General features: G+C 40.7%; 1 protein-coding gene across 3 annotated transcripts in view; it reads right to left on the bottom strand.

Annotated features, from left to right (window-relative positions):
• Positions 1-664: 664 nt before the first annotated feature.
• dpysl3 (dihydropyrimidinase like 3) overlaps positions 665-15,262 on the bottom strand; it is a 52,185-nt gene continuing 37,587 nt past the window's right edge. For 2 of the 3 annotated variants that reach the window (XM_074611082.1, XM_074611084.1), the window contains 4 exons: positions 12,871-13,041; positions 8,753-8,932; positions 6,304-6,478; positions 665-2,409 (listed from right to left, as the gene is read on the bottom strand). In XM_074611082.1, coding sequence (XP_074467183.1) covers positions 2,315-2,409; positions 6,304-6,478; positions 8,753-8,932; positions 12,871-13,041 — 621 coding nt within the window. In that variant the 3' untranslated portion in view covers positions 665-2,314. The remainder of the gene's footprint in view (positions 2,410-6,303; positions 6,479-8,752; positions 8,933-12,870; positions 13,042-15,262) is intronic. The other variant, XM_074611083.1, reaches the window with a different exon arrangement.

Genomic DNA, 15,262 nt, shown 5'->3' with positions numbered 1-15,262 from the left:
TTATTGAGAAATGAGTAATGATGTTTTATATCAATTATAGGAGCAAGTAAAGTTCATCTGCCTGGATGGTGGTAAGAATACATGGTGTATTTAATTTACAGGCAGCTTCTGCAAATTAATAGAAAAGTTAAAAAATATAATAATAACCGGTACAATTTCAAAAAATCGTACAAAAAATTTAACCCGATGCAAAAAAAATTCTAAAATGTAACTGTATTTCTAAAGCGTATGCAAATTGAGAAAAGTGCAAAGTTAATCCATTGTCATAATATCATATTTTCACTACACGATTATCATGGCCAAAATAGTTCACAGTAACAATATTATCACAATATCTATGGAAAATTTGAAAAAATGTATGTTATCAGATGAATTCATCTTGTTTATTGTGTGTTTTGTCTCTTTTTGGCAAATGAATTGCACTCAAAATACAACTGTAGGGAGGTGGAGAGACACTCTGTTACCATAACTCTATACTTCAAATAATTGTATCTGTTCAAAATGTACCTTAAAGGGAGATTTGTCAAGTATTTAATACTCTTATCAACATGGGAGTGGGCAAATATGCTGCTTTATGCAAATGTATGTACATATTACATAAACCTTAGTGTATATTTCTTTTTGTTAAATTGAATAATGTAAATAAGAGTTCTCAGTCAGTCGGTCAGTTGCAACTCATGTTTATTCAGGAAACAAATCATACCTCAACAACACACCTTATTTTTGACCTGCCATCTCTGGGTTTTTGATACAACAGTAAAAAAGAAACAACATAAAAACATTAACAAAAGGTTGTCAAACTAACATAAATACAACAAACCACCACTCGTGCCTGCCTCAGAGTCGGTCCCCCGCCACTGCCAAAATAAAAACGCCATCTCCTTTTCCTCCCTCCCCCCTGCAGTGGGACAGCGACAAAATAAAAACTTCCCTCGTTGCACCGCGATCCTCTGCCTTATCAGAAAACAGCAGAGACAGAAAGAGCTCTAAGGCCCCCCAACACAATCACATCTAGAGTGCGTCTGTAAACTAACGTGGGCCCAGAGTTATATTCAGGCTGGTGTTGAATTAGTCAGGATTGCGTTAGAGGGCTACGTTGGGATGACAAGGGAGTGATGGTGTTCCTCTTGTCCTAAAATGTGAGCCCAGTTTGTCAGGAATGAAAAAGTAAAGCAAGAGGTGTTATCTGAAAGCAGGTGTTTCTTACTTATTCATTTAATTGCATCTGGTTTTCTTGGTTGACCTCAAGTGCGAAGCTCATCATTAAAAGTGACTACAAGGGACGGTTGTATTTGTACTTCTTTTTTTTTTTTTTTTAATCTTTTATTCCTCTTTTTCAAGATGATTTGAGGATGACAGGAGCAGCCAATAAGCTAGAAGCAAATGCAAAGGACAGTTTCTTATGTTCTTTTTTTTATACAGCGATGAAGGAGTGCAGGAAATAAAAACGCACATAAACCTTTTTGGGGATAAAGAATTGTAAAACCTTTTCTAAAAATTAAATTTTTCTATTTTTTTGTCTTCACAAGATCTTCCTTTTTTTAACATCAATAATTACTCAATCAATACATCATGGGGACGGTATTCATCAAGCACCTCAGGGGATCATGGATCACGTCGCCCATGTCATTGTGGCCCATGCAGCTCCATGTCCAACAGCACTCCTGCTCTGAGGTTTTGATAAACACCTTTTTACTTGGTCCAGTAAACCCAAACAGGCTGCAACAACATCATTCACAAAGCTACATTACATCTACCGTATATACAATGCCACCTAGAGCTAGTCAATGGTACTGCATGATAATACATGGCTAACGTGGGATCTAGTGTTATGTTTTTTTGCTGACTATGGACGAAGCAGGCTACTGAAAAAAGGGGGTGACATTGAAAGCCAAACAGGGTGAAAGAACCGTGGCATCATTCATGAGAAAAGCAGTATCTATTTTCCTTTTGAGAACTTTTGTTTTCTTACTTGGTTGAATGTTTCTGGTGTATTCTATACTGAGAATAAGTGAGGCTAAAGACTGGTCATGTGTGTTGTGATTTGGTGGTAACACTTCAGTACTAATTCTCCAGGAAAAGGGACGATGTTCTCATCTGAGCCAGGTAGCGTTGTGACAGGTAAGGCATGAGGATTCAGTGTTTTGCTCTTTTAATTTTTAACTAATCATGGTCCTCTGCATCTGCTCCTCCCTCCCTCCCTCCCCTTCTCCCTCCCCTTTAACCTCCCTCCCTCCCCTTTACCCTCCCTCCCTCAATCCTGCACTCTGGCTGCTGTCGTTTTCAGGATGCGTCCCCTTTGTCTTCTTGCTGTTTAACTGAGGGATGTGATGTTGGAACGGCCACCGGGGGGCACTACGATACGGCGGCCAGCAGGCCTGATGGGGATGTCATCTGGGATGGGGGGACCTGGACAGAGAGAAAAGGAGGGAACGATAAAGCATGTTACAAAAAGAAGAAAAAAGAGCATGCGAGGCAGTAGGGTGAAAAAGAAAAAAAGGCCGAAGTGAAAACCAGGGCAAAGAGAGAATTAAAGTGAGGTGCAGTGTGTGGCATTTGGCGACATCTAGCAGTGAGGTTGCAGATTGCAACCAACTGAAATTTCTCCCGTGTGCCAAGCGTGTAGGAGAACTACAGCGAGGAAACGTGAAAGGTCCTATCTAGAGCCAGTGTTTGGTTTGTCCGTTTTGGGCTACTGTAGAAACATGGCAGCCGGCTCCGTGAAGAGGATCCACTCCCTATGTAGATATAAAGGTCAAGTCTGTTCAATTTCTGTGGTTCAATATCACGAGAATTGACGGAAATTCATGCTGTCATCTTTTTTCGGCAGGGATTGTAGCTAAAACACTACAACTAAAATGTATTTCTTTTTGTTCTTTTTTAATTAGTTTTTACCCCGGCAATATCGTTTCAGTTTGTTTGGTTTTAGTTTTGTTTAAGTTTTTATTAGTTTTTATTTAGTTTCAGTTTAATATTAATAATTTTCTCTGCTTATTTTTGTTGTAGTTTACTATAATAATCCTGGTGATTATACACTACAGAAAACACTTTTTTATTATTATATTCCATTTCTGTCAATAAATTCCCCTAAATGTTACACACTGTGTATGACAAGAAATGGAGAAAAGAGATGGATTTCCAAATACATTTTTTTTATGATACTAGCCTTTAATTATGTATAAATATCGCCACCTGCATGCTGATTAGTCAATGTTGCAATGCAGGAAACTCCATGTGTGAACCCTCAATGGGACAAATTAAGTGAATTTAATGTATATGATAATGTGTGGAGCACATGCATAAAACCTCCAAATGTTTTGTACTTTACTTTAAGTTATCTCTGCTCTTAAAACCACGAGTTGTCCCATTTTGTCAATCCCTTCAGACTTCTACACATAATAGCTTTTATATCGTAATAAGGCAAAAATAATTGTTGTCATAAACTCCCATTATTACTTTACAGGCACCAGAGGTTTTTTAAGACACATTAGACACTATTGTCTATGATATATGGTATGTGTCAGTGAGACGACAGGGGAATTCAGACTCCGGCAGACCGCGTCCTGTATGAGTGCTGCTGAAACATTAACAAAAGAAGCTAGAGTTTGACATAAAGCACGGTGTTTCCAAAGGATGAGCCAGGAGCGCCGGCTGCAACAAATTATCAAAGTAGAGTGATGTCAGACTATGATACGTTGTATCTAAGCAAACAATCCTTCCCATCTCATTCCAGACAAGTAAATCAACTCCGCAGGTGGTGGCCCCGGGAAAACTAAAATAGATTGACTCACTCTAAGAATATACACACACACATACAACAAAAAACACACATAACTATTTATTACAAAGCCTGGGAAACAGGAGCAGCCTCACTACCCTCTAAATTCATGTACTCAAATGTGGAAATTCTTTCCAGCGGAGGTCACCGTCTTTTTTACATCGATGAGGTATCACACATGAGCTATGCTTGTAAAGACAGGTTGCTCAATAGAGCCAAAGGCTGAACCTCATAGAGTGCTCCAGGTATGACGTATCTTTGTAGGCCAGCTAGGAAGATAGCATCGCACTGGTTTCCTCAACAAGAAGCCAATAGGATTTTTCCATTGGGTTTTGTATTATTGCAGAATCGGAATCTGCGGTTAATCACATGATTAATCATGATTAATCATGATTAATCGCAAATTAACATTTTTTATCTGTTCAAAATGTACCTTCAAGGGAGACTTGTCAAGTTACTCTTATCAAGAGTGAGTAAATATGCTGCTTTATGCAAATGTATGTATATATTTATTATTGGAAATCAATTAAAAACACAAAACAATGACAAATATTGTCCAGAAACCCTCACAGGTACTGCATTTAGCATTAAAAATATGCTCAAATCATAACATGGCAAACTCAAGCCAGACAGGAAACAACAGCTGTCAGTGTGTCAGTGTGCTGACTTGACTATGACTTGCCCCAAACTGCATGTGATTATCATAAAAGTGGGCATGTCTAAAGGGGGGATTTCTGGATTTAAGGACTCATTCCTGTAGCACTCTATTCTGTGGACTTTCAAAATGAGTTATCCACCATAAAAAATACCACATGCATTCACAAAGACACAGCTGCGTTCTGTCCAGGTGAGGCGGGGTTGCTCTCATTGATTTAGACACATTTAGTCTGTCGTGGAGGATTTAATAACTGGCTCCAGTACTAGCTATGACTGCTTTGTTTGACTGTAAAACAGTGGAAACACTGACTATCTGGTTTTACCGTGTCTACAAAGTTCCACTGTTTGGTAGCCTGACAAAAAACGATTTCTCACATTTGTTTTCTAAATCAAAGGCTTACACATGGGCACAATCAGCCTGTCACTCAGTAGCGCTGCGTAATGGAACAGATGTTGAATGTGTTGTGATCGCTCACATTAGATAGGCTTTCTTAATAGACCGTGTCCAAATGCCTGGGCTGAAATCTTGTACGCTGTACGTTTTAGGGCCTCGCGCCAAAACTCATATCCAGCGTGACTTATAGCAAGTGGAACTGTGGAAAACACTTAATTTCTGAATGTAGCTTGACATTACAGAAAGGATGTAGTTAGAGGTCACAGTGTCTTAAAGAGCAATAAAGAGTATTTCATGTGTGTGAGAGGCGTGAGATGCTGTAAGACAGGGATTCAGCCAGAGAAAGGGATTTAAGGTGCATTTTTTAGAGATGAGTCATTAAAGAGAATGACTGATCTAACTGAGATAGGATGATTAAATGGATAAGAAGTTGAGTAGTGCAAAATATATGTTTCATGTGAATGTAGGACAATAGAAGCCATAGTTTGCTTACTATAATGTGCCAGTGCGTGAAATACAAAAGCTTTGTCACGGTCGTTGGCGTTTGATAACGCCACACAAAGCACACTTTAGCACTGGTATGAGACGCAACGAACTTTCGTTTGTATCGTTTTTTCACAATGTTCAGTTTTCACTTTACAAACATAGTTGTTTTAAAGGGCCAGTGTGTAAAAGTTCGGGGGATCTACTGGCAGAATTGGAATATAATATTAGTAAGTGTGTTTTCTTTAGTGTATAATCACATGATAATAAGAATCGTTGTGTTTTCGTTCGCTTATAATGAGCCGTTTATATCTACATAGGGGGCGGGCCATCTCAATGGAGTCCGCCATGTTGCTCCGTCATGTTTCTACAGTAGCCCAGAACGGACAAACCAAACTCTTTTAACTTTTCCTGCTTGGGCCGGAGACGATAATGTTACTCGCTCCCGTCGCCGCCGCTCTCTCTCTCTTTCTTCACCACTCATCAACATAAAAGAGCTATTTTGTACACAAATTGAACTCCATGCTGTCTGCACTGTGGCTCGTTATAACTCAAAGGAGCTAAAACGGGCAACTTAATGACGTGCATTAACAGACAAATGGCCATATAAACATGATATAAACCGTTTTTTTTCCAAGGAACGTGATATAACTGCAGACAAACGCATGCCATACTTTGCACATCACAAAGTATGAAACAGGATAATGAGAGATTATTAGGTCACTCTGCAGGCTTGAGGCTTATCGCCGAGAGATGTGAAAGCATCATTCAGAGCAACAACATGCTAAAGATCACATGACTGTTGTCCTTCACAGCATGACGCAGTAGCTGAGTTGAGATAAAAGGGGGGGCGTGATGGTGGATCGACTGATGCACATGCATGCTCCTTTGATGTTCCTACATACGGTGTAAATCAATACAGACCATAAAGAGATGAAAGAGAGCACCGGGCGACAGAGAGGTGGAGTTTGTATTAAGAAACTGGGCTCACCGCAGGGTGCAGGGTTACCTGCTAGACTAAATCCAGTCTGATGGTGGAGGTTTCTGACAGGCTGTTTGGTGGGAGAGGTACGTGCTGAAGCTGATGGGGTGCCACCGCGGGACATGGAGAATTCAGACACCGGGCCGTCGTACATTCCTCTGGGTACTGCCCTCAGGACCGCCAGCTACAGGACAAACGATAAGAGAAGAGATGGAGGTGGTTAGGAGAGAAATAAAGAAGCTGGGATGGGTAAGGACACAGAGAGACATTATGGTGTTTGGTATCACGAAAGATTTAAAGGGATAGTTCGGGTGTTTTGAAGTGGGGTTGTATGAGGTACTTATCCATAGTCAGTGTATTATCTACAGTAGATGACGGTTGACACGCCCCCAGCTAGGAGAAACAGACAGGAGTTACCGCACTGCTGTGGACGGGGACGGCAGCAAAACGTATTATAGCCACCTAAAAGAAAGGCTCACCTTAACAGATCTATATCAGTTTAAGTGTACACTATATTTAGAATATTTTCGCCGGTATTTCTTGCCGTCAGAAAGCTATACAGTCTATGTTTCCAACGGGGAACCGAAACTGTTATCTATGCCCTCGCTAAAGCAACCAGACTCCATTGAAAAAACCTGCAATTTTATCTCGCAGAATACGGGAGTTGCAGGTCTACCGCTGCCTCGATAGGTTAGTTTGTTTGTGTTATTGTGTGACTTTGGTTTGTTCGGATTCACCAAAGTCACACAATAGCACAACCAAATCAACCGATCGAGGCAGCGGTAGACCAGCAACCCCCCGTGTTCTGCGAGGTAAAATTACAGTTTTTTTCAATGGAGTCTGGTGGCTTTGGCGAGAGCATAGATGGATACAACGGCTTCAGTTCCCCGCGAGAAAGTGCTGTCTGACGGCAAGGTAAACCAGTGAAAAAATTCTAAATAAAGCGTATATTTAAACAGATTTTTTTTAGTGGGCCTTTCTTTTAGGTGTCTAAAATCTTCCCCGTCCACATGTGCCGTTACTCCTGTCTGCTTCTCCGTCATCTACTGTAAGTAATACGCTGACTATATATAAGTACCTCATACATCCCTACTTCAAAACACCCAAACTATCCCTTTAATGTAACCAAATCCACACCTGTTTTACATTATATGATTGTTTGTGTGACGTTTGTGTCTGAATTCTATATGCATTTTTCCTGCCGAGAACCAGTTCCAGATTTACACATCCACGCAAACATAGACATACAAACACAAGTAAGCAAACCCCTTTTACACACTAGAGCAAAAAAAAAAACTCAACATACAGTATTACAGTATGTTTTCAAAGCAAGTTGAAACTTTATACTGGTAGTGAACCAGCCATTGTCTGTCAGTCCGTCTTTCAGCGGCGTGACTCAGAGGAATCTTGGAAGCTCCGTCAGGAGTTAAAAAGAGACATCTGTGAATGAAGAAAGCTCCAACAGCACCAAGATAAACAGCCCACTGTTACTACAGCTCCATGTTCTCATCACCAGCCAGCTGCAAATTAGGAAATTGTTGTACAATGAGATTTTTGGCCCATGAGATGAGAAGGCGAGAGAGCAGACGGCAGGGTCTGCTTTGAGTTTAAATTGTTATAAAACAATTGGTTAAATTAGGTTAGCTAATACTTTGAAGGAAATAAGAATGACCTTTTTAATATATTTTTTTCTGATGAGGTACAGCTACTGGACAGTGAGACAGTGAGATCTGTGTTAGTGGCTGCCACCAATAAATAAAAGTGGTTTAAAGAGGCTTATGTGCTAAACAGGAATATGAGGGCAATGAATATGTGTAACGGCACGCTTACAATGTTATTTATCTTCTCATATTATAATGTTTCTATAACAGGAAAGGCTTTGGCTAGCTTGTGGCTTTTCCTATTGTTTCCTGTTTCCTAAATAGCTTTTAGAATCAGATCAGTCTTGTGAGATGACATCAAAACTGTAAATGTGGAGCTTATTTCAACTGTAGATTTTGGTAACCCTTTTGCTGTACAGTATGTGGTAGGTCTCTCTGGGAAAGTCATCCAGACTCACTATATCCTTTTTTAAACCCATGATGACGAAGCCTCGACCACCCTCACTGCATGGACATACTGCACTATACAGTGTAAAAGTGCAGCCAACCAGCGCCCTGTGGCTGAACCTTGGAGGCTGATGTCAGACTTACTGTATCCCCCCCACATCCCACTTCACTGCCTCCATAGATTTTCTCTCCACCATTGTAACTTCTACTCCAGACCAAACCCCCATACTTCCTCACTTACAATCCAAAAGATCTTGACTCATACCGTCCACTCACTTTTTTTAAATCAAGGCTGAAGACTTTTCTGTTCTGCTTTTTCTTAAATCATTAAAGGTATGCCTCAACACAATGATCGCTGTGTCTGGTGTATATAAATTAGTAGCCGGGACAGAGGTATAACCTGTATTTACCTGCTTCCTGGCTTTAATGCGCTTGTAGGCGAAGTCAGGGAAGGGAGAGCAGGGAATGAAGCGACCCACGCCGGAGATGATGTGCATGTTCCCATCTTCCAGGACAATCTTCCCCTGGCAAATCACCACTTGTGGGCCTCCACGCAGCTCCATGCCCTCGAAGACGTTGTACTCAGCAGCCTAAAGCACAAACATAAAACTATTAGATACTTGAAACAGAAGCTATGACATAGAAATGAAACAATTGTGGCGTCAATAAATATATATTTATTACAGCAGTACCCACTGCTACTTAGGAGAAATTATGCAAAATAGACATACAGTTATATAAATATGTAAAAATTATCATGTGAAAACTACAAAAGCAGACACACTGACAGTAATACATACGTGTTATGTAAATGTAAACCATGATCATATTAACAGACATACACTAACACAGTATGCTCTCACAAAAACATACAAACACAAAGATGAAGAAGACGAAGAAAACAAAGAAGAAGAAGAAAAAGAAGAAGACGAAAAAAAAGACAAAAAAGAAAAATAAGACGGAGAAGAAGATGAAGAAGAAAAATAAGAAGAAGACAAAGCAGACAAAGAAGAAAAAGGAGAAGAAGAAGAAGAAGAAGAAGGGCGAAAAGGTTGACACACTTTAAAATGAACAGGATGAGGAACAAAGCTGTAAGAAAAGAAAGATAATTTTATTAAAGTTACACTGAAGCAGAAGTTTGAACAAATAACTCCATTGATAGTAAAAATTAACGGGGTGGAGTTTTCAATATATTTGTCATGAGGCTTTAGGACCTTTTTGATTCTGAAAATTTCATCAAAGTCAATTTGATCAATCTAATTTAATTTTGAGGAAACAAAACGAATAAAATACAACCTCTTGTAACCTTCCCTTAAAGGGACAGTATGTAGGATTTGGTGGCATCTAGCAGTGTGGTTGCAGACTGCGGCTCGCGGTACCATCGTTTTGCACTCACGTAACTGCAGTTCCACAAGTGTGTCGGAGAACTACGGTGGCCTTCAGGTAAGATAAAAACACAAAAGGCTCTCTCTAGAGTCGGTGTTTGGTTTGTCCATTCTGGGCTACTATAGAAACATGTTGGACTCCGTGAAGACGACCCGCTCCCTATGTAGATATGAAGGACTCAATCCAAGCTCACGAAAACACAACTCTTAGTTTCAGGTGATTATACACTAATGAAAACAGTTATTCCATTTCTACTAATAGATCCCCTGAAACGTTACACACTGTTACATTAAACGACCGATGAAGGGACGGAGGAGATGAGGAAGACTACAACAGCGGGAGCTGTGAGAGGACAGATGAAGAGACAGGAAGTGGAAGCATAAACTCTCTTTCTCCTCTATGCTCCCTTAATCCCACGCTCGCTTTCTCCCATTCTTTATCATTCATCACCTTGTTTCCTACACTTGTCTGTTTGGCATGTACAAACAGCTGCCATCATCCAGCTGGTGTTTTAATGCCTCACTCTCTTTCCCTTCCTCTCACTCTCTACCACGTTCTCTCTCTCTTTCTCTCCTTCCAGTTGTCTGTCCCCTTTCATCCATTTATCCCTCTTTCTGTCTGTTTCTTATCCTCTGTCTTTCTCTCCCTGCACTATTCATCCTCGTCCAATTCGCCCTTGTGCCAACTTTCTTTCCTCGACATGTTTGTGATCTGTGATGGTCCCCTCCCCTCATTCCATTGTTGCTTACTTCCTCTGCACACGGCCCGGTTTTCTGCTTGCCGTCCAAATCCAGGCCAGAACAGGACATAACTAAGACTTACGGCATGCCAAACATGATGTCATGACTGAGCTGAGTGTGTATCGGAGTGTGTGCTGCTGCTGCTGCTGCTGCTGCTGCTTGTTCTTGTCTCAGAATATCCTTATGTCCATTTATGTATTTTTTATTTTGACGACAACAACCACTCCAGACCAGATGTGGGCTTACTGGTGACAAACTGAGACACGGCACAGTCATATTTACACTTCCCCAACACAGTGTGCTGGTAAACAGGGCTGCTCCTGTTTGGCCTGGTGACAGACTATCCATTAAGGTAGATTTATTGGAACTGGGAGCTGCCGTGCTCTTCTGCTCTCCTCTGTTTTATCTGGAAGGACGACTAGCAGGAAATGAAAAGGGTGACATCATTATGTAAGAACCCGAGGATCCTCAGTGGATGTACTCCACATTTGGAGAAGACGTATTATTAGTCCAGCTCTCTCTGTCTCTTTCCATTCCTCCATCTGGAGACGAAGCAATGTTCTTTTCTCTCCTACTAAACAGCCGCCTTTAAGCAAGGCAAATTAAAATCTACAAACTTCACTTCATCGGTCCTAAAAACCCCACACACATTGCTAGTAAATGCATTCTTTCCTCACTCATGTTTGTCTGGATAAGCAGGATTTGTGCTGGGCTGCTGAAGCCTCAATTTCCTGTGCGGACACTTCCTCTGCTGCCGAGCGGCCTCTCTGGGATCCTCTGGTGTCTGTGTGTAATGGTAGGAACCTCATTATGTAAATGTGTGTGACTAAGGAAGGATGTCCCTTGTCTTAGACCCTCAGAGTGAGTTCAAAAATTGTCTGCACTGACGTACGTAACACAGTTTAACATGTTTCTAATGTAGCTTCACTTGTTTCAGAAGTTGCACTACAAGATGATTCATTTATCTTCACTATGATGCACTTTGTAAAAGGAGAGCAGCGCTAGCAGGCAGTAGATTGTCTGCTACACATGGTTAAATGGCTGCCAGGTCAATAGATTTTTTCAAATATTAAAGAGACTGTATGTAGTCAGTTTAAGTAAGTACACGTATAAATGTTTTTTTATTGCTAATGTGTGAACAGATTGCAACCTAACCTAAAAAATAAGACCTTTCTTCTATCAGCCTGTAGATTGCTTTTAATGTGAAGAATGTTTTTTCCGGAAAAAAAACAAAAAACTGTTAACAAGCAATTTCTGATTCTTACATAGAGCCCCTTTTTTATATGAGAATTGGCTAGTCTTCCAGCTGTGATTCATGATCGCCACCTTTAAACCCCAAATCGCAATAAAAAGAAAAGCAATGTGGATTGCAATTATGGAGGACGGCGTAAACGGTGGTCGCGCTGCACCACCAGTTCTGACTCTGATTACATGAGATGATTCCCATGACATCAACTGTTTTCCACTTTATGAGACGACGAGTTGTCAAGCAAAGATGTTCCAAAATCTCTGGGGTTTGTGAAAGTATTTTAAATATGAGTGTTGCATAACCCTGTGCAATGAATGACATTCTTTATAAACCCACTATGGTTGACCAATCATGGAAATTTTTGGGATGATCAGTTCAAGCGAGTGTCATATGTAGAGAAAGGAAATACCGCTTGATTATACAGCGCACAGATTCCCTGTTTGTTTGCAACACTGACGTAATGTTTGTTGTATCTGGATAATCCATATTTTTTTCCAAATCATCGCTGAGGGTTTATGGATTTAGTGAGGCTCGGCTTTACATTGAGAGCAGGTCATGTGGCGAGTACAGAGTGAGTCGTATTAGTAGTGAACATCCACAGAGACTTCATTTCCGTTCAGAGGAACTGAGAGCCCTCTGGACGCTGTTCAAAAATGTGCTCTCTCTCCTTAACCATGTCTCTCTCTCTTTTTTTTCTCTCTACAGTATATCTTGCACACACACACACACAGATGTAGACACTTATCTCTTATCTCATGATCTGCTTTACTCTTCCACTGAAGATTAAACCCTTTTTAACAGCTTTTTTTAATTTCTACCTTTTTTTTTCTCATCTGTCTCAGAATGTTTTCTTCACCCCGGCTACAGAAGAACATATGGATTGATGCCACCATGGTTACTGTAACAATAACAGCATTACTCAAGGAAAAGTCCCCTCGTTGTTTGGTGTACTCCCTTCTGCATTCATCCACTCTAGCCAAGTAAGACCGACTGAGACGGTGTGAAACAATGGTTTCACTAGTTTAAATGATGAGATATGTGTCAAAGTTATTTCCAGCTCTACTGAACAAAAGGAAAATGACATCATTTGTGAGCTGAATTTAACTGAAACAAACACAAAGCGCGACCTTTGACCGGTGCGCGCCGTACGTACCGAGTTGTGCGTCTTGGCAGTGATGGTGCTGATGGAGTCTGTGTCCCAGATGACCAGATCGGCATCAGAGCTCACGGCGATCCGGCCCTTACGCGGGTACAGGTTCAGGATCTTAGCTGCGTTGGTGCTGGTGACCGCCACGAACATGTTCTCGTCCATCTTGCCTGTAGTCTGGGAGGGAAATAAGCACAACCAGGGAAGAGTAAGTAAATTGTCAAAAAAGGATGACTGGTTTCTGGATACAATGGTGGAAATGCATTTTACTAGACCCCATGCATTTCATCTATAGCACCGCAGAGGGTTTGAGTATGCAACTGCCACTTTACTTCACTATTTGTATAAGCACCTACAAGACACAAAAACTCATGCAAGACCTTTATTTATTGACTTTTCATCTGCTTTTATTACAATCCAGCCACTCATTTTAGCCAATAAACTGTTATCTCTTTGAATCTTGCTGTTAGACCCGGACCGAGTGACGGTTCTATCCGCACCCGTGACCGATTTTTGATAAACGAATGACAATAAATAATAATCTTCACGAATCGGTCGCGGCTATAGACCGCGGTCACAGCTAATCCAGTTAATACAGCAGTTGTTGCACTCAATTGAGCAAATCAAATTGATTGTTTAGCGTGCGTCCAGAGTTTGATAGAGAAAACGACAGCTTAAGAGAGATGTGGGAGAGATGACAGCATGGAGCATGAAGCAACTGACCAGTTTTTATTTTTATAGTCTTTATTGTTGTACTATTATGTGTATACTATCATTGTTTATCTGTGAAAGTCAAATTTCCCCCAGTGGGACAATAAAAAACTGAACTGAACTGAACACGTTGTTGTCTTGAGGTGTGTTTTTCTTAATCCCACTGATAAAATGGCCAACTATAAATGACCTAACATCAGAAATTATGAGCAAGATGTTAAAGGAATGTTTTATTTTTAGTTTCTTGCCAAGATTTAGAAGAGATGATCCATTACCATTACATGTCTGTGCGTCATGTATGGAGCTGTCGTCAGGGGGGCGATTAACTTAACTTAGCATAAAGACTGGAAACAGGTAACTAGCTACCCTAAAAAATAAAAAGCTGCATTCAGTCCAAGTTTAGTGTGAGCTTTGACTTTAAAGAGCGGGTCCATCTGCGTTCTTTTTAAAACGGAAACGCCCTTTCAGCTGTTAGCAATCTGTATCTGCATCTCCAAATTGGGAGCATGCTGATCATCTAAGTAATACACTGACTATGAATAAGCATATATGTATATATATATGTAGAACGTCATCATGTAGAAACCTACGTCAGGTCATGTGCAAAAAAGTTTCTAGAGGAGCTTAGGAAAATAGCATTTTGATGCTAAAACATACTTGGACCAACATTTTAATGTTTGGATTTGAATACATAAGGAACACCTCTGGGAAGCTACAGAATGATATAAAAACCTCAAATAATGGACCCGCCCTTTAAGTAACTACCCAAAGGAAATAGATTCAGAGTACATTTTTACAGGCAGCCCAGCACTCCACAGCTGTCTAAAGCTACATGCTGTGTGTCTGTTAGCAGTACACTGATGCAGTGATAACAAGAGAGAGAAGGAAGGGGGGGAAAAAAATGAGGGCAGTGTGCTGTAGCCAAGGGTGAAGGAAAGGACAGATGTGGAGATAGAAGAGGAAATGACAAAGCGAGGCAGAGACAGTGACAACAAGACAGTGAAATAAAGCTGGAGAGAGAGGAGCGAGTAATGTAGGGAAAAACAGTGAAAGCCAGATAAAGAAGAGGGAGACAGAACAAGAGCCTTTAGGGAGCTTTTAATAAGCCAACATTTAGTCTGTTTACACAAACTCTGGTGCGGTTCGTTTGGGCAGTTGTGAACGCAGTAATCATACTCTGGTGTGGACAAAAACAACCGGTCTGAGACCAACTCTCGCAAGCGGTCTCGGTTTCCAAGCAAACCCTGGTGTGGTTCAATTGCAGTGAGAATACAGTATAATCTGACCCAACTGCAAGAAGTGAACCAAAACGCAGGCTGCCTGAGCAGCCGTTTGTTGAGATGGACACAGGTAAAGACTGACTTGTTTGCTTGACCTCTGGGCCGAAGAGAACATACAAAATATGCTAAATAAAGTCCACAAAAATAGAGACGTTTATAAAGTAATTTGTGATAAACTGGAGGAGAAGGGATTCGTGCACACAGTAGATCAGTGCTGAGTCAAAGTGAAAACACTTTGACAACATTATATTGAAGGATGCAATTCCCTGCAGAGAAGTGGCAGCTCTATAGACGAAAAATACAAATTTGCTTCTTTGTACGCGCCCCTCGGGAAATAATTTGGTCCGCTTTCATTTGTGCACTGTGAAATTGAACCATGCTAGAGTAGAAAACAAACCGAAAGTATC

This window comes from Sebastes fasciatus, chromosome 16 (assembly GCF_043250625.1).
Source record: "Sebastes fasciatus isolate fSebFas1 chromosome 16, fSebFas1.pri, whole genome shotgun sequence".
In the NCBI taxonomy this organism is placed as follows: domain Eukaryota; kingdom Metazoa; phylum Chordata; class Actinopteri; order Perciformes; family Sebastidae; genus Sebastes; species Sebastes fasciatus.
Note: the sequence above shows the minus strand (reverse complement) of the source record. Positions and strands in the feature narration are given on the sequence as shown.